The 19,292-nt window shown below is 40.6% G+C and overlaps 1 protein-coding gene across 4 annotated transcripts; it reads left to right on the top strand.

Moving 5' to 3' along the window:
• The first annotated feature begins 14,066 nt into the window (after nt 1-14,066).
• LOC147609595 (uncharacterized) lies at nt 14,067-18,805 on the top strand. 4 transcript variants are annotated; one of them, XM_086788036.1, is made up of 7 exons: nt 14,067-15,149; nt 15,460-15,879; nt 16,411-16,553; nt 16,657-16,776; nt 17,134-17,227; nt 17,485-17,596; nt 17,685-18,805. In XM_086788036.1, the coding sequence occupies exons 2-7, from the start codon at nt 15,564-15,566 to the stop codon at nt 17,818-17,820; spliced, it is 921 nt and encodes a 306-aa protein (XP_086644162.1). In that variant the 5' UTR covers nt 14,067-15,149; nt 15,460-15,563; the 3' UTR covers nt 17,821-18,805. The 4 variants fall into 4 exon arrangements, with proteins under 4 accessions (XP_086644162.1, XP_086644161.1, XP_086644164.1 ...); XM_086788035.1 differs by having other exon boundaries at nt 14,068-15,149; nt 15,457-15,879; XM_086788038.1 differs by having other exon boundaries at nt 14,179-15,174.
• Nucleotides 18,806-19,292: the final 487 nt, after the last annotated feature.

The following is a 19,292-nucleotide window of genomic DNA, read 5'->3' as shown; positions in this document are numbered from 1 at the left end:
TAACACCTTGTTGAGATATTGTCCCTCAAGATGCATGCATGATCCCTTCCACCGGGGTTGAAAGGAAACTCATCCTCTTCTTTGACAAAAGAATGACCCTCCAAGTCTTCTTCATGTGTCTCCTCGCTGCAATCTTCAAACTCTTCCACATCATGAGATAACTTGGAATCGTCATCCTCATCCATAATGATCATAGTAGCCACCACTTTCTTTGATTTGCAAATGTGCCCGGGTGACCACTTCTCTTTGCATTTAAAACATAGGCCTTTGCTCCTCAATTCCTCAATCTTAGGATCATCCATCCATTGAGTCTTCTTGAATGGTTGAGGAGGCTTCTTGACAAACCCATTGCTCTTCTTAGCATCATTATGAACTCCACTTGTGGACTGTCCACTTCCAAAAGATGTATGGAATTTGGAAGTGTAAGTGGATGTAGAAGAAGGTAGGCTTTTCCCCACATTTGAAGAAGTGTTAAATGGCTTATGAAAAGGTACATTGGGTTGAACCCTCTTATACTTTGTCTCATATAGCTCCGCCAACCTCATAGCCTCTTTGATAGTGCTTGGTCTTTGTGCCGAGACATCCGCTTTGATGTATGAATCTAGACCATGCACAAACTTCTTCAATCGCATGCCTTCATTGAGTCCATCCACAAACATAGAGAGCTTCATGAACCACTTGATGTACTCCCTAACCGACATGCCCTTTTGTGTGAGTTCATACCATTCTTCATGGTATCGGTCAAGAACCAAAGGCACACAAATGTCATATTCATTTCATGCTTGAGTTCTTCCCAAGTATGTGGCATAACTCCTTCCTTGAGCATATGTCTCCACCATTGATGTGCATAGTCTTCCAAATGCAAGGATGCAAAATGCACTTTGTCCCTTTCACTCTTTGGATAGAGCTGAAAGTATGTATCCAACTTATTCATCCATTCTTCCAACTCATGTGGGGCTGAACCATCACCCTTGAACTTAGAGAGTGAAATCTTGTCCTTTACATCCTTTGACACGGTTGACGATGCATTCTCATGATGGTACGAGGGCTTGTGCTTTTGCATTTGCACAAAAGATCCAAGGAATTGTGCAAAATCCTTGTACTCCCTCTTGAGGATTAGTCCCTTTTAATTCAGTCCAAAAGGGTTGGGACTGAATTAGGGTTTTTGTGAATCTGCAGATTCTTGCCAAAGTGACCCTTTTTGTGCCCAATTGATCTTTGTTTGCTCCCAAACCATTTCACAAGAGCTTTTGGCGGGAATCTAGTATCCATTAATCATGAGATTAGTTATCAAATGGCTCATCACATGAATATACAAGAGAGAGAGAATCTATAAGTGCGTGTAGCAAGAGAAGATGCACAAATAGCCTAAGTGTGTTTAACCTCTCACCAAGAGGATGGCTTTCAAGTTAGCCATGAACTTGACCATGGAAGGCCAAATCTCCATTGATGGAGCCCAAAGGTACAAGATGACCAAAATTAGTAAAAGTGTCAAAAGATCCTACCAATGTACCCCAAGCCCTATTTATAGTCACTTTCTCCTTTTGCCCATGGGCCCCTATGTACATGTGGAAATCAAGCTCTATGGCTTCATGACAATTAGAGTGTTAGCAATCAGTAGGGGTAAGTTAATCTTTTAAAAGATTTCATAAAAATTTGTAAAAACTCTTGAAATCATCTAATCTTTCTTAATTGACTGATTTTTGTGAATGCTTGTGGTTGTGAATACTTGGGACATTGTTCATGAAATGCTAATAGATTGTTATTGAGATTTGGAGATTATGCCCAAATCTTTGTGGTTTGCCTACACTCTACAGTGAATACAAAAGTGCAATTCAATCCCAAACCATTCAAGATCTCTTAAGGGAATTAAGAAGCCTTAGAAGGAGATCTTAAGGCAAATCTAACAAGCCATTAAGTGGTTGATTTGGACACCGTTTCAAGGTGCAAAGGGACTAGTTTGGTCAAACATAAAGTTCTAATTCAGTCCAAAATAGTGTGAACTGAATTCAAGGTGTTTACATAGCTTAAGAGCACTACCTAGAGCTTCCAAATGAGCCAACAAACTCTCGATTTCATTATCATTTGGGTGGTCAACCTTACATAGTTGACTTTTAGCTAAAAGTCAAAACAGAGAGATAGGAGTGTTCCTCTCATCACGACGAATGTAACAAACTAAAGAACTCCCAATTTGGTTACTATTTTCCTTACCAACCACTTGGTAGCATGGGAAACCGTGGAAGGCCATCGAAAGTTCAAGCACAAGTGCCCATGGAGGGGAACCAAGTTCAAGATGTTGCGAATGAGGTGGTTAGTGATGGAATGGTACATGTTGTTGACACTCCATTGGATGATGATCCTTACGGTCAAAAGGTGGCACCACATTCCATTTTTGAACATAGAAAAAACTCACGGGCAATGCAACAAGAAAGGGTATCTCTACATGACATTAGTGGGCAAATAGTGAATGAAGGCATACCGGTGCACACTAGTGGACATGATCAAATCTCATTGGGGAACATCACCTTGGATATGTTAAGCATTACTCTCACCGATGCAATCAAGGATGCACAAAGAGATGGCCAAAAGGAGGTGCTCTACACACATTAGTAGTGAGCTCGTGCATCAAGGTAATAAGAAAGCCAAGTTCATGCATCAAATGGTGGACAAGATGGATGAAAGGTTTGCAACTCTTGAAGACTGGATTTTGGGTGTGCAAAGGGGTGTGGATAGATTTGACCATGCACCAAATCCACATGGGAATCTTGGTGGTATGCAAGGAAAGTTAAATTTTCCTTCAAGAGACCATTAAAGTGGCAATGCTTCAAGTTCTAGGCTTGGAAAGCAGCCCATAGTTTTGGATCCCATGGAGGGATCTTCAAGGGGTGTGCACAATGTGAGTGGGAAACTCTTGGATGGAGTATTGAGGGGTTCATGGGACAGACCGTACACTACCCATGGACTTACTACATTGGAGTCACCAAGGGTCAAAGACGTGAAGGACAAGATTATGCTTCCCAAGTTCAAAGGGGTGAATACAACGACCGAAGAATTGGAAGAATGGATTAGCAAGATGGAGATGTACTTTGCATTGTATCCCCGTGAGGAGGAGAACAAAGTACAATTTGCCCTGTTGTATTTGGAACATTATGCCCATTCATGGTGGTGGTTTACTCAACATGAGGGTATGCATTTTGAAATTGGGAGGCATTCAAGAATGCCATGTTTCAAAACTTCACATCTCCATTGGAATGAACTCAATTGGTGGGACAATGGTACAATTTGGAGCAAAAGGGAATTTCCATCAAGGAGTATAGTAACCAATTTAGAAAGCTTTCCATGTTTGTTGAGGGAATGAATGAGTACAACAAAATGGTGAAATACATACATGGATTGCAATCATCACTTGGGGCTGATGTGAAGGCTCAAAGACCTCAAACTTTGCAAGATGCCATGTATTATGTGGAGTTCTTTGAATCTAAGTATAAGGCGGGTGTTGCCAATAGATGGAATGTGGGAACTAAACCATCTACTTTCAGCCCAAATGCAATAAAATGGCCAACTTCTACCTATACTACACCTTATGTACCTCGTTCAAGCTTCACTCTCCAACCTCTACTCCCATACCGCAATATCCTAGTGTGTATGGATAGCCAAGGAATGTGAAATGGAGTGGTTCTATGGCCAAACCTCCACCCAAAAGTGATGCCAAATCCTCTTCCCTTCAAGGTAAGGTGAGGCAATTCACACAAGCGGAGATGGATGAGAAGAGGAAGAAGGGGTTTTTCTTCCTATATGCAATGAGAAATAGAGTCCCGAGCATAAAAAGATATGCAAGGCAAAGGAGGTACGAGCTAACATGATCTTTGAGGTGGTTGAAGATGAAGAGGTACCATTGGAATACATGGATGAGGCTGAATTTCAGGATTGTGCTAATGATGTGATAGAAGAGCCTACTCTTGACCCTTTTCAAGAGTTTCCATTTGCCAAATGCCCAACATCCACATGGTTAGATATCCCATGTTGTTCAGCATCATCCACATAATGAGGCTCATTGGCATACACATACTTATTTCCATCAATTTCAATGTCATGCCCAACATCAACATGGTCAGATATCCCATGTTGTTTAACATCATATTCATGCTTAGTAGCATGTTCCTCTACATCATCCACATGATCAGGCTCATTGACATTGACATGTTTATTCCCATCAATTTTAGGGTCATTCCCAACATCCACATGGTCAGATATCCCATGATGTTCAATATCATATACATGCTACTCAGTAGCATGTCCCTCCACACATGTCCCTCCACATCATCCACATGATTAAGCTCATCATGGCATATATATGCTCATTTTCATCAATTTCAGGGTCATGCCCATCATCCACATGCAGTGGTAACCTATGATTCACAACTTGTTATTTTCTCCTTTGAATTTCACGTGTCTGTGATTTCTCACATTTTGTATCACACGACCTATTTTGGCATGACACGATAGCATGGAAAATAGAAACATAAGGGCACAACAAAATTTGAGAAATTACAACATTTCACAAAAAATAGAGTTTTAGAGATCTAGCAGTTTGCACATTTTGAAAAAAAAATTTGGCACAATTTGGGAAATCAATAGTTGTTACTATTGAAAATGTAATTAATCAATAGTTATTATAAGTTGGTAGGTAATTGCACCCAAACAATGGTGAATTCCAAGAACCATGTTCAAGAAGAAAGAAACAATTTCCATTGATTTGGTGCCTAATCCAAGACTTCATAGAAAAGGTTACAATAGGTGACAAGGCTTATCAAGTGGTTGACTATTATTTTGCTACTGAAGTTTCTTGAAAGCCTTGGGATTTTTACCACTTTTTTATCCTTGTTACGTAATCTTTCTCTTTTTCAGATGTTATTGTGTGTACGTTGACCACTCTTGCATCTTCATCTACATTCATGGAGTATACTAATACTTCACCTCCAAATCATGGTTCCAATATTGTAGAAGGTTTATTTATTCATACCACCCAAATGCACTTTCTTGGCTAATCTTAACCTTTTGCAAGGTTTTGGCATGTGCACCTCACTCTTCCGAGCCTCATGACCTACATTACACAAGTTCAATACAAATTATACAAGCTTAAACATAGTGGAGTTAACAATTTATCATACCAGTTGTTTTAGATTTAAGTTTATCCTTATTATTCTTCTTTATCAAGAATGCAAGGGGAACATCTATTTTGTCATTTGGCACTTCATCCATATCCTAACTACTAAGGGGAATAGATGCTTCATCATTAGGCATATCTTTAAAGTTGTCATTCCCACCACCTTCACTAGTTCCCTACAAGTGTTTTGTCGAGGCTGTTCGAGGGCTATTTTAGCCTACTCTTTGTGTTATGACCTACTGCACCTCCCAAAATAACTCCACACATTCACCAATGGAACAAGTAGTAGACAACAACCATCATAGGGTACTTGTTAGTATACACTCAATGCCCGCCTCTCAGCATGTATCTCACTTTGATGTATAATACACTCAATGCCCGTCTCTCAGCATGTATCTCACTTTGATGTATAATACACATTTGTTAGGCCCCCATTATGAGGAGTAGCCATGGTGCATATGTCTTTAGTGGGAACCTTGGCTTAAATGCCAATGGGGTCATTATTGTGACCATTGATGATGGTTAGGAGATGGTCAGGGGTATGAGCGTTAGCTGGGGTCTAGGGCATCGCCCCAGCTAGGGGGTCCCAAGGTGACGGTATGAGGAATATTCCCTCAAATACTAGGTCCATCATTAGTGGGCGGTGGTCAGTGGGCCGCATTCTTGATGCGCAAGCAGTGACAGTGTCTATGCAGTGTACTCGTCCTCGTTGTATACGTGTCTACCACACCGCCTATAGTACTATATATATGGACATGGTTGCCATGAGCTAAGGTATCTAATACTTGTGAGTATCCACCCCCTTCTACACCTCGTACATACTCCATCCAGAGTCTATCTAGATCGCCATCCAAGCTCTACTTGAGAGCGCACGGGTGGAGAGCACCATCACTTGTACCTCTTTGGTATAATCAAAATTTTAAATTCTCTCCATTGTGTATCTATTGCATTGTCTATTGTGCTTTGTCTTGCTATCTCTTTCCGATGTGCCATATTCTTATAGTACTTACCAATGCTCGGAGCTCACATCCCTTGAGGTTCTCCAAGCTCTCTTATAGAATCCATTCCTCCAATATCCACCTCCACTCTGTCATCACCGCGTGGAGTCGCTCACACCACAATGCAAGGTAATCTTCCTCTCACTCTCCCACACACAAGCATAGAAGAGGTATATGCACTCGAGTACTCTCTCTCTCATTCACAAGACAAGACAAGATCTCTCATAGCACAAAGGGGGATTGTGTGTTTCCATTATGAGAAATTGCCTTTTATACAACTGGCTCTTATTCACACTTGGACACCCAAAACTTACTAACTAAAGCCTTGGCTATTGGCTAGTATCTCATAATGTATAACCTTTATAGTGCCATTACATAACACTTATTAATTTTCTCAAATGGAGGATCATTTTTATTAATCCAAAGTGGGATTAACATCCCCCCTACCTGATGTAGGTTCTGTCCTTAGAACCTTTTACCTAGGTCAAACGATCTGGCCGCCAAACTCATGTCTGTAGAAGTTACAGCTTGACTAAAGCTTTTTGTGGGTTCTTCTCAATGCTGATGTAGTGACGGAGAGAGAGAGAGAGAGAGAGAGAGAGAGAGAGAGAGCGAGAGAGAGAGAAATGCACTCATAATGGAGTACCACATGCACTCAAGGGAGTACCACCATAGCCATGGAAGCTTGAACCTCCAAGAAAGTATGATTTGATTAGTAAAATGATTAGTTGACCCTAATAACATTTTATTCACGTATATACTTGCCCACCTTTTCACACTTTATTAATGTTGGGCCCCCACACTTGCCCGGCCATATCCATGCCCATGGGATTCCCTTATGTCCAAACCATGCCTAAAGCTCTAACTCAAGCCCAAGACCAAGCCCCCTTCATTACAAACCATCCCCACCCAAAGGTTATTGGAATATTAGGGATTGCGCACAAGGATATGGCAGCTCTTCTCAAGGATTATGAGGACATTTTCCAAGTGCCAAAGAGTTTGCCACCAAAGAGGGAAATCGACCATGCCATTGTACTTGAGCCGCGAATGCAAAGGTTGTGAACAAACCTCCTTACCGGTTGTCAAAGGTGGAAAGGGAAGAAGTGGCAAAGCAAGTGTAAGAATTGCTTTCTATGGGTCTCATTCAACCCTCACAATCTCCGTTTGCATCTCTCGTTCTATTGGTGAAGAAGAAGGATGGTTCCTTTCATATGTGCATAGATTACCGTGATTTGAATAAGGTAACCATCAAGAATAGATACCCCATACCTCGCATCGATGATCTTCTTAATGAGCTAAAAGGGGCAAAGCTCTTCACCAAGATTGACTTGAGATCGGGATACCATCAAATAAGGATGAAGGAGGGTGATGAAGAGAAGACGGCATTTAGGACCGAAAGAGGATTGTTTCATTTATGGTTATGCCTTTTGGTCTCACGAATGCCCTGGCCACCTTCCAAGCACTCATGAATAGGGTGTTGGCTCCTTTCTTGTTCAAATTTGTACTTGTGTTCTTTGATGACATATTGGTCTATAGCAAGAGCAAAGAAGAGCATTTGGTACATGTGAAGCAAGTTTTTAGGTCATGAGGGAGCATAGATTGTTTGCAAAGGAGACCAAGTGCACTTTCATGGTGAATGAGGTTGAATACCTTGGACACTTTTGGTGGGAGAAAATGGCATTAGGGCTGATCCAAAGAAGGTGGCATGTGTCAAAGAATGGCCAACCCCTACTAATGCAACTCAATTGAGTGGATTTTGGGTCTATCTTCTTTCTATAGAAGATTTATGGAGCACTATGCATCAATTGCGGCACCTCTTACCGATCTACTTAAGAGGGAAGCTTTCTTTTGTGATGCCATTGCTGACAAGAGTTTCAATGAGCTCAAGGCTTTACTTACATCAGCTCCTATTCTTGTTTGTCCGAATTTCTCAAAGACATTCTATGTGAGAGCGGATGCAAGTGGAAGAGGTCTTGGGGCAGTTTTGTATCAAGAGCATGGTGTCATTGCATTTGAGAGTACGAAGCTTTCCGAGAAGGAGATGGAATTGCATGTGTATGAACAAGAGATGTTGGCGATACTTCATGCAATCAAGAAATGGCATCACTATCTTTATGGTGCTCATTTCAAGGTGAGAAGTGATCATAGGGTGCTGAAATTTTTCCTCTCTCAACCCAATCTTTCTCCCAAGCAAAAGAGATGGTTGGCTATGCTTCAAGGATATGACTTTGAGATATCCTATACTCTGGGAAAGGACAATGTAGTAGCGGACGCATTGTCTAGAATGTGGGCTTGCACCTTGACATCAATTATGGAAGTGTATAGTGAATGGATAAAAGGGATACAAGAGGAGTATCTTGTCAATGAGAGTGCTGCCCATATTTACAGAAAATTACAGCAAGGAGATGGTGATGAATTTCCTCATTATAAGCTTCGGAATGGTCTACTATGGCACAAGGATAAGGTGTATTTAGTTCCAACCTCATCCTACATTTCCAAGGTGCTTCATGAGATGCATTCTTCACGGCTTTCGGGTCATCTTGGTGTTCTCAAGACATTTGACAAAGTGAGCAAAAGCTTCTATTAGAAAGGCATGTGGAGGGATGTCAAGAAGTTTGTTTTGGAATGTGTGTCATGCCAAAGGAATAAGGATAGTCACCAATTGCCAAGTGGTTTACTTCATCCTTTGCCTATTCCGGATGGAAAATGGACTTACATTTCCATGGACTTCATCACGGGCTTGCAAAGACGAAGCATGGATGGGATCAAGTATTTGTGGTGGTGGATAGACTCACCAAATCATCTCATTTTATTGCTTCCAAGACTACTTATGGGGCCTCTCACATTGCCAAGCAATTTATGGAGCATGCAATTATGCAAGGATAATATGAAGAAGACACAAGAAGTCATGAAGGTAAATGCGGATGAGCATAGACGCAAAATGGAGTTCAAGGAAGGTGATTATGTGTTGCTCAAGCTTCCTAACAGCCGCCACAATATTCTCAAAGGGTCTTCCAATTCCAAGTTGGCACATAGATACTATGGACCATATTTGGTAGTCAAGAAAGTTGGCTTATAAGCTTGACCTACCTCCTTCTACTACAAGGATTCATAATGTGTTTCATGTATCCAACCTTAAGAGGTTTGTGGGCTCTCTTCCTCAAGAGATTGAAGAGTTACCACCGATGGATGAAGAAGGAGAGATTATCTATGAGCCGGAGAGGATTGTGGACAAGAGGACAAGGGTTTTGAGGAACCGGAACATTGATGAATTCCTTGTGAAATGGAAGCGCTTGCCCATAGATGAGGCTACTTGGCAATCAATGGAGTATGTTTAACAACATGGTTTACTTGATGGAAGTATTCCTTGATCAAGTGGCATGATTATTATGTGAAGAATGGGTATATCATGAGGTTTTATATGTGCTGTAATTTCTGGACAGCTTTGGTTGGATTTATTGTTGGGGTTACCAATCTACTCCAACACACTTGGAAGATCATTTGGTTCGATGACAAATATGTGGAACCCTTTTGGGTGCGGCTACGCATCATTTGCAGCTCATTTTTATGGAGGTTTCATGAAGAATTTCAAGGGAAGCTTCATCGACAACATGGCTGCCATAACAGTCCTACATGCTATTTTTGGAGAAGGAGTTTGCCGACTTCACTACATTTGGTTTCCCTATTCCAAATGTATTCGAGGCGCATTTTTGAAGACCTCTCTACTTCCCATTGAGATTGCGATTCAATTGTAAATATCTTGTATGATTTTGAGGACAAAATCTTTGGGAAGGGATGGTTTGTCATGAAGCCATAGAGCTTGATTTACACAAATATCTTGTATGATTTTGAGCACAAAATCTTTGGGAAGGGATGGTTTGTCATGAAGCCATAGAGCTTGATTTACACATGTACATAGGGGCCCATGGGCAAAAGGAGAAAGTGACTATAAATAGGGCTTGGGGTACATTGGTAGGATCTTTTGACACTTTTACTAATTTTGGTCATCTTGTACCTTTGGGCTCCATCAATGGAGATTTGGCCTTCCATGGTCAAGTTCATGGCTAACTTAAAAGCCATCCTCTTGGTGAGAGGTTAAACACACTTAGGCTATTTGTGCATCTTCTCTTGCTACATGCACTTATAGATTCTCTCTCTCTTGTATATTCATGTGATGAGCCATTTGATAACTAATCTCATGATTAATGGATACTAGATTCTTGCTTTGATGTGTTTGATTCAATATTTTTACTCTAGATCCATTTCACTAATGCATACAAATCAAACAAAAACACACAAAGCAAGCTAAAATTAATGATTTTAGCTCTATGCTTAGCTCTAAAGAGAGCTAAAAATCACAAAATTGCAATGCATTGCATTGTTTGATGCAATGGATGCAAACTGAACCTAACACACTCTACGTGCACACTTAACAAACACTAAAAACTAGATTAAAACTAAACACTAAAAATTAGATTAAAACTAACAAAACAACACATTTAAGCCTAATAATCATTCTTTTAAAAGAGAAAAAAGATAGCTATTTCTCACAAAATCACACACAAATCTCTATCAAAACCACATCTCTTTCATGTGGTAAACCATTAATCAAGAAAATGATTAGAGAGCAAACAATGAACCAAGGGATGGCTCCCCGCGACAACGACGCCAAAAATGTTATAGCTTACCCAAGCCTCCCTTAGAACACATCCAACAAGAAGATTACTTGGTGAACCGCAATTGTCTCGTGAGGCCCCTTTCCAATGGCTGAGCTCGTAACCCTTGAGTTCTCCAAGCTCTACAACTCCTTGAGAAGTAATTCCACCACGCCTCCCGCGAGTGTTGTCACATTGTCACGTTGCACTATGTGTACTCGTCCCTCCTCTCACCTCACTTCACACACACACACACACTCACTAGCATGGATTAGAGATAGATTTTTAAGAGGATTAGCAAGAGCAAGACTCTATTGCACAATGAGAGATTTCTTTATATTATGAGAGATATTCACTTATATACATGGCCATAAGTGTTCACACTCTCATAATATATCCATGAAGTTCATCACTTGGGACTTTATCCTAATTTACTACCACACGCTCTTAAAGCGAAAATCACCATAAGTATTCCATCAAACCATTATGCACGCCCGTCCAAGTTGTAGATTTGGACACCATTGCTTTATATCTTGAATGTATGACCTTTGGTGTATCTACCTTGACTCCTTGATGTAAGATGATGACAGTAGCTCTTGTTAACCCTAGGAATGGGTTAATAGGAACCATGTCTTTATGTCTGTTTATCAAGCCTCATTGGAAGAACTTGCATATAGTAGCTTGGTAAATTTTTTACCAAGTAATATGTTGTCCTCTCCAAGCCAAGAATCTCTAAAGGTAGAAAACATATATCTCTATGTGTGTGTGTGTGTGTGTCCTCTCCATGCCAAGAATCTCTAGTGTATAAAACATATATTTCTATGTGTGTGTGTGTGTGTGTGTGCACACGTGCGCAAGCTTACTAGACAAATTGTAAAGGAAGTTAACGGATGTGATCAAAAGAAGACATGCTTAAAAGATGTGGAGGAGGTGAGATAGCCAATAGATGTGTTTAGTGTAACTTGCAATTCACATGTGCGGACTCTAAAGCTAGTAAATATTGCATGGTGGGCAATGGGGGAGGAGGCACAACTTTGGATAATTTTATAAGTGTTGATGATTGAGAGAGAGAGAGAGAGAGAGAGAGAGAGAGAGAGAGAGAGAGAGAGAGAGAGAGAGAGAGAGCGCTATTTTTTTCACTTTTGGCAAATTTTAAGCATTTGATGGTTATCCAAACATATTTTGATTAATAAATCTTAGCAAAAGTATCACTTAAACTTGGAAGCATATAAAAAATGCCCTAACAGGATTTCATAGAGACTTTATACCATATTTGTTTAGGAATGTGATTTTTTGTTCAAGTGCTTTGGACTACAATTAATAATATTTCAAATGTGTTGCCAAAATCTTATTTCCTTGAAATTTTCACGTATAAATGTGCCAATTGGCTTAAAGTTATAGTAGATATAGAAATTAAAAATACCAAATTATTAATGTATGATATGTTTGAATCCATCAAGTTCATTCAAGAGCCGCTGTAAAGTAAGTGAGGTGAAGGAATACACATCACCCCTCTTGAGCCATTTGCTTTGATATCTTCACCTAAAACTAAAAGCCCATTGAATCATAAGTATTTATTGCACAATAGCAAGAATACCAAGTTGCGGGTCCCTTGTGATTCCATATTTCCTAAAAGAAACTAACAAACACAAAGAAAGCACTATAAAAAAATAGGCCTTGACTAGAGATAATGCCAAAGAAGTTTAAAGTCTCACGAAAGTTTTAAAATAGAAAAATGGAATACACCATTTTAAAATTTTTTTGATAGAAATGATCAACATACATAATGGCCCATAATGAAATGTAGAGGACCTACTTATCATCCAAAGTAGCTAATGACCATATAGGATTAAAGTGTACGGTCACTTGTGAGCAAGAGCAATATGCGGTCAATTGTGGCCAAGCTGTCAATTTCACTCTTGTGTGTCTAGGGTGGATCTGTATAGTATGGATGTACATAGATCCACTTTATACCTCCGCTTTAGGGTGGATCCATGTAGTATGTGCACTTTATGCCTCCACAATTAAGGTGTAGAGTTAAAAAAAAAGATGCTACAAAAGACACATGTTTTTTCTTTTGGTAAATGCAAGTAAATGCAAGAAAAGGAAAGACCCACATGCTTAAATTCAATCCTTAATAAAGATAACAACTCTAAAGTGTGATGATGTGATTTTAGATCCATTTTGAACAAGGCCCTTTAGGTTGGCTTGGCATCAAGAGGCTCCCTCTTAACTAGACATGGCATTTTCCCTCTCTTTTGTCATTTAATTCACTTCGAAAATGAAGGCATATGGGGTCATTCAAAGGGGCACTTTGATGACATGTTTGAGCTAAGGGAAACCTCTAGACATGACATTTGCCCTCTCTTTTGTCATATAACACTTTGAAAATGAAGGTAGATGGGGTCATTTAAAGGGCAACTTTGATGACATGTTTGAGCTATGGGCAACCTCATTGAGCCATTTCATTCAATAGCAATGCATGCATTCGAAGTGCTTGTGGCCTTGAGAGAATGGAGAAGAAGTGAATATAAACCATGACATAAAAGCATTTATACACTTTTGACCCAAACATAAGAGCATGCATTTTTCTCCCTCTCATCACTATGGTGAAATATATTACATGCATCAGCAAAATGACTTTCACCCCAATTGTAAGGACCATAAGCGCCCACACTTGTGATGAAATAAGAGAAGAAGACACTAATCTTTATCGATTATTACCACTAAGCCTTGCTTGCTTGTCTATGAGAGATTTCTAATCTCTAACATGTCGATTGTAAAGACACTAAGACTTGGCCTAACATAAAGGTGAGGAATCGATAACAACAATAAATGAAATGATAAAAAAGTTGGAAAATTAAACTCTTTCTTTCAAATAGTACTCTCTCTCTATCTTGCTCTCTCTCTCTCTCTCTTTCTCTCTCTCTTGCTCACTCACACACACAACCAACCAACAACACACCCACACCATGCATGTGCATCTCATGCATGTATACACACGTGCACACATGCACTTAAAAAGAAGGCACGTGCGCACAGGCACAACCGCATGCAGCGAGAGTGAACACACACATTCACAATAAAAGAATATGGGAAGGGTATCATGCATGCCATCATGAAAGCCACTTCTTTTCTGATGGAAGGAGCAATGCACAACACCACACGTTGTTGCCTTCAAAGCCACACACAAAGCTCTGCCACCTTTTCTAGTTTGACCTAAATTCTAATGGGTCCAACAAGAGCAGAACGGGTTAATGATCACATATGAGTCACATGACAATGGACACGTATGATGTATGCTAGAGGGTCCCCTGCACACCACGCTTCAAAGTCCACAGCCTAGCACCTCAAATGGGATTATTATTCACCTCTATTTAACCTAATCACGATTTACGACCGAATTTTCTACTATTTGGGCCCAATTTTATTGTCCGCCTGCACAAGCACGATGCAAGAGTAAAATCTTTCTCCGTGTTGCAATCAAGAGGTGTTCCTATCTCTGTATCAAAGTTCAAATTGTATAGCATTTGCCATGCACACACATCTTCCACATGCTCAAATCCTGCATGACTATGTAGAGCTTGAAAATAGTTTTATCATGGTGGATTCAAGCCCTGAGTGTGTGTGTGTGTGTGTGTGTGCATCTTCCACATGCTCAACTCCTGCATGACTATGTAGAGCTTGAAAATAGTTTTATCATGGTGGATTCAAGCCCTGTGTGTGTGTGTGTGTGTGTGTGTGTGTTTGTTTAAATTCTTCTACCTTCCAGCCCATGTTTTTCTAAATTCTTCTACCTTCCGCTGCACAGCCCATGCAGAACAGAATCCAAGTTATGCCATTGTGTGCTCTATCCACCTGCCCTCTCTGCACACACACTGCCCAACTTACTTGCAGTTTTGAACTCTTCCCCCCTACATCAACACATACCTTGCTGCATACCTGAATGGTTGTATACATGCATAATAGAGTTGCTTTGATCTTATGAATAGTGATTGCCCATGCTTGTGCTAATGCTCTTTTTAACTGTGTTAGTAAACCCTCTTCAGTGCCTTCTCTCTTCATATGACATTGACCCAGGTGAGCTTTTGTGTGTGGAAGCTGCGTATTTGAACAAAGCCCACTTCTACTCTGTGCTTTTGTTACCTGTTTTCTTCTCCCTTACCTTATCGGACCCAGTTCAATAGAAATATCCCCCCTCTACTTATCTCATAAAGAACCATAACAGGAGAGTTCTTTCGGTTTGGAAGCTGTGCCTTTCAGCATTCGTACTACTTTGTAATGTTTGGTTCAACAATTTTCTCCTGCCTTACCCCGGAAATGTTGCAGGTGAGCTTCTGTGGCTATGCCATAGGTGAGTGCTTGTTCTGAAACATCTTTATCTTTTTGAAAGCCCTAATTCATGACACTTCCTCTTTGCATTCCCAATGTATGATGAGGCATGCCCCACTGCATCTGCCTCCATGACCGCTTCACAATGTTCTATGTGTTCTGCTGGACCCTGAACATTTCACTGCCATTATCCCGCTTAGCATGCCAGATCATGTGTTTTTACATGAAGAAATAGCTGCATCTCCTTCAAAAACCCACTTCTAATGCTTTTCCTGATTTACTTCATCTCGGGGCGGGTGTGCAGCAGGTGCTGTTTGGTGAGGTAATGGTGTGATCCATACAATTACCTTCAAGGGCATGGTGACTGGTAACAGGTGATTTCTTGTGAAGGAAAGCTCATGCTAGTATGCTATGGCGGAGACTGGTGACAATGCAAGGGCCAAGAGAAAAAAGATAATGGAAAGGGGTGATGTAGAGAAGCCTCAAGACACTATCTCCTCAGTCCATCAGCCTATGCCCATTTTCCATCCGCAGGCTCAAGAGAGCATGGGTGTGGAAGAACATACTTCTAGAATGCTCAGTATCATAAGGCGGAGCAGCAATGCCAGTAGCTCGGAGCGTAAAGGAGTTGTTGCTGTGGTGGGTGTTGGCCCTGGTCTTGGTTACTCCATTGCCCAGCGCTTTGTTCATGAAGGTTACACTGTTGCAATTTTTGCCAGAAACAAAGGTATAATCTCGTATCACCACTCACATGTACATTGTACTTGGCTTTATCATTAGGTGAGCTATGCACGTATGCCAGCAAAATAATTAAAGCTGTACCACTTTTGCCTGGTTGAATGATCTCTGCTTCTTCTTGCGCGCATGCAGACACACGCACACAGACACACATGAGAGAGAGAGAGAGAGAGAGAGAGAGAGAGCTTTTTGGCTCTGGTACTATGCTTGTGATGGATGGTAATGTCTTACTAGTGCAGCTTTCAAAGTTCTTTCCTGCTTGTGAGTTGCACTTAGAAACAGATACTGCTTTGCACGCAGACACGTGCAGGGGCGCATGCACACACAATGCATGTATGTTGCATTAGTTCTGTATGTATGTGCATGTGTATTCATATTAATAGCTCATAAAAAATGTGTGTACACGCGAAATGAAAGCAAGAACACTATTTGCTCGGTAGAAGGCTGTTTTTATTCAGCATCATCTTGAAGGTAGTTATAAAGAGATACAAGGAGAAAGCTTATCCTCTGCATTCTGCAGCCAGGCTTGAAAGGTTTGTGAAGGAGATTGCAGAGAAGGAGACAAATGCCCTGCTGTATGCCATCAGGATTGATTGTTCAGACCTCAAGGAAGTGAAGCAAGCTTTTGAGTCTGTCAGCTCCTTCGGTTTCGTTGAGTTACTGGTATGAAATCACATTTGAATTTTATCACGAACGAGGAGAGTGAACCTATCTTGTCATGCCAATGGGTGGTAAATCAATCATATTTTCTGTTTATGATGCATAGGTGTATAATGTAAGCACTCCACAGTCATGGCCTTCTCGAAAGTTCATGGATGTGGACCCTGAAGCATTCCAACAGTCGCTTACATTGCCTTGTTTAGGTGCATTTTACTGTGTGCAACAGGTAGGCCTTTCTCTCTCTCTCTCTCTCTCTCTCTCTCTCTCTCTCTCTATCACCCAATGTGTGGTAGATTGGTTAGCTCATGGAGTTGTTATTCAACACGTCTTGTGTTCGAATCTCACTCCCGTCGGATAGATCATATTTGGTCTCTTGGGATTGTTCCTACGACGTTAAAAGAGCTTCTTCTTCTTCTTCTTCTTCTTCCTCTCTCTCTCTCTCTCTCTCTCTCTCTCTCTCTCTCTTCATGTATGGCTACATTAATGATGTATTATCAAGGTCTCATAGACCCTTGTGGTCTCTTGCAAGATGATAATAGTCTCCCTTTTTAAATGTCTATCTGATATGCTTGTCTTTTCCCAGGTGCTTCCCAGCATGGTGGAGAAGAAGAGAGGGACCATTATCTTTACTGGCTCATCTGCATCTGTCAAGGGACTAGCTGGCTCTGCCGAAACTGGTCAATCATATCTCTCCTCTTTCACTCCCTCATATGCCTGAGCTGTTTTGTCATACATGCTGAACCCAGTCGGATTATGCAGGCAGTACACTTATGGGTTAAGCTATCCTCTTATTAGCATGCTTATGTAGTTAGCTTGTCTTTATATTTACAGCTCCAGGCCTTATTATATGTGTTGCAAAGTAATGGTCTTCTCGTAGAAACTTCTTTTTCACAGTATGGGTCTTCTCATGGAAAAATCTCATATCGTTTTGTAGCATGTGGCAAGTTTGCCTTAAGAGCTCTTGCCCAGTGCCTTGCTCACGAGTTTCAACCGCAAGGAATCCATGTTGCACATGTCATTGTGGATGGTACCATAAGCTCTAAAAGGTACACTTTAGAACCAAAATGTGTAAGTCATGGAGGGGCCATTTAGTTCACTGCATTGTGTAAATGTGTGGGTTTCCATCGGCTGCAGGAAAATGAATGCGGATGATGACTCATCCAAGATGAGTCCTGAAGCCATTGCAGAAGCATATTGGCATCTTCATATGCAAGACCAAGGAGCGTGGACTCATGAGCTTGATTTATGCTCGTTACATGAAAGTTCGTAACTATGCATATAGTTGGGTTGATTCCTATGAGTTGCCATCCTCAAGTTTAGCTTTTTCTAATTCCATGGTGCGTGCATACACGGCAGCGTTTCTACTCCCCACTACTCTTGGTGTACATGTGACTGCTGTAAGGAGCATCTTACCTGAGATGATGTCAGGTACATACATGGCAGCGTTTCTACTCCCCATTACTCTTGGTGTACATTTGACTGCTGGAAGGAGCATCTGACCTGATGTCAGGTGAAAAGCTGTCTGTACGAGCAGTCTGAGGATTGAGCTTCTATTGACTTCATAATTTCAAAAGACAAAAAAATTAGGCCAGCTTTCATTCACCAAAAAGGGACAAGCATTGTCCTGTCAGTTATCTTTTGGATTTGATGAGCTAGCCCTTATAAGAAGTAAGTGATTGGTTACACACTTGGCTGGAGTTAGATATGAAATAGGAAGACCTACAACATGGCAATCTGCTTATAAAAAAGCTCAATTGTATGTATGATCTTAAATGTGATAAATTGAAACCAATCCTATGTATTATCATTGGATTCTCAATATTACACCTCCAGTAGCTCCCTGAGAGCATCATCTCACTGCAGATCCCAGAAAGCACCATGTCATACCTTCAACTTAAATAGTGCCAGTTTATTTAGCCATCAGGGAGGAGGATCTCTCACTGCTCCCCCACGGTGTCGTGCATCTGATGCTACTGCTGGTAGTACTTGTTGCTGGGGTTGTCTCCTGCTGTTGCTAGAGGTGTGGCTCACATTGCTCCTTTCATGGATTCCACTGTTGTTGGAGGTACCTGCTGGCTAACTTTTATGCTGCATATAGAACCTTAGCTTCTGAAGGTTTTAATTCTAGCACTAAATACAACTTTTGTACCGGCATTTTAGTGTGAATTATATGAAAACCTTTGTACAGGCATTTAGTGTGAATTACATGTTTCTCAAAACATATACTCAAATCTAATGTTGTCGTAATTTATTTCAGATTGTATATTTCTTTCTAAAATAATCTAATGTACACACACACACACACACACACACACACACACACACACACACACACACATATGGATATACATATATAGAGAAAGAGAGCCCTCAAAAGAAACTCATTTAGCTGTCCAATTTGTGTATGTATGTGTAAGCATGTGTTATGTATGTATGTATACATGCATATATTTATTTACATATACACATGCGCGCGCGCGCACACACACACACACACACACACACACCATATATTATAGGATCAAGATTCCTACCTATTTTAAGCGACGTGAGTATTCAAGAGTAGACTTCAAGATTATAAAGCCATCAACAATTAGCACTATCTACCCTTTAATAGCTTCTTGCATTTCTATCATCATGAACCCATGCACATGAGAATGTAAGTTACCAATGCATTGTTAGGAGTGAAGCAAAACCTTAGGAGCGAAAATCGTGTGATGAGGCTATATAATGAGTTATCAC

The sequence above is a fragment of the Cibotium barometz genome, chromosome 51, assembly GCF_041138505.1.
Source record: "Cibotium barometz isolate CiBa-2024 chromosome 51, ASM4113850v1, whole genome shotgun sequence".
Taxonomy (NCBI): domain Eukaryota; kingdom Viridiplantae; phylum Streptophyta; class Polypodiopsida; order Cyatheales; family Cibotiaceae; genus Cibotium; species Cibotium barometz.
This window is presented reverse-complemented; position numbering and strand designations above follow the sequence as displayed.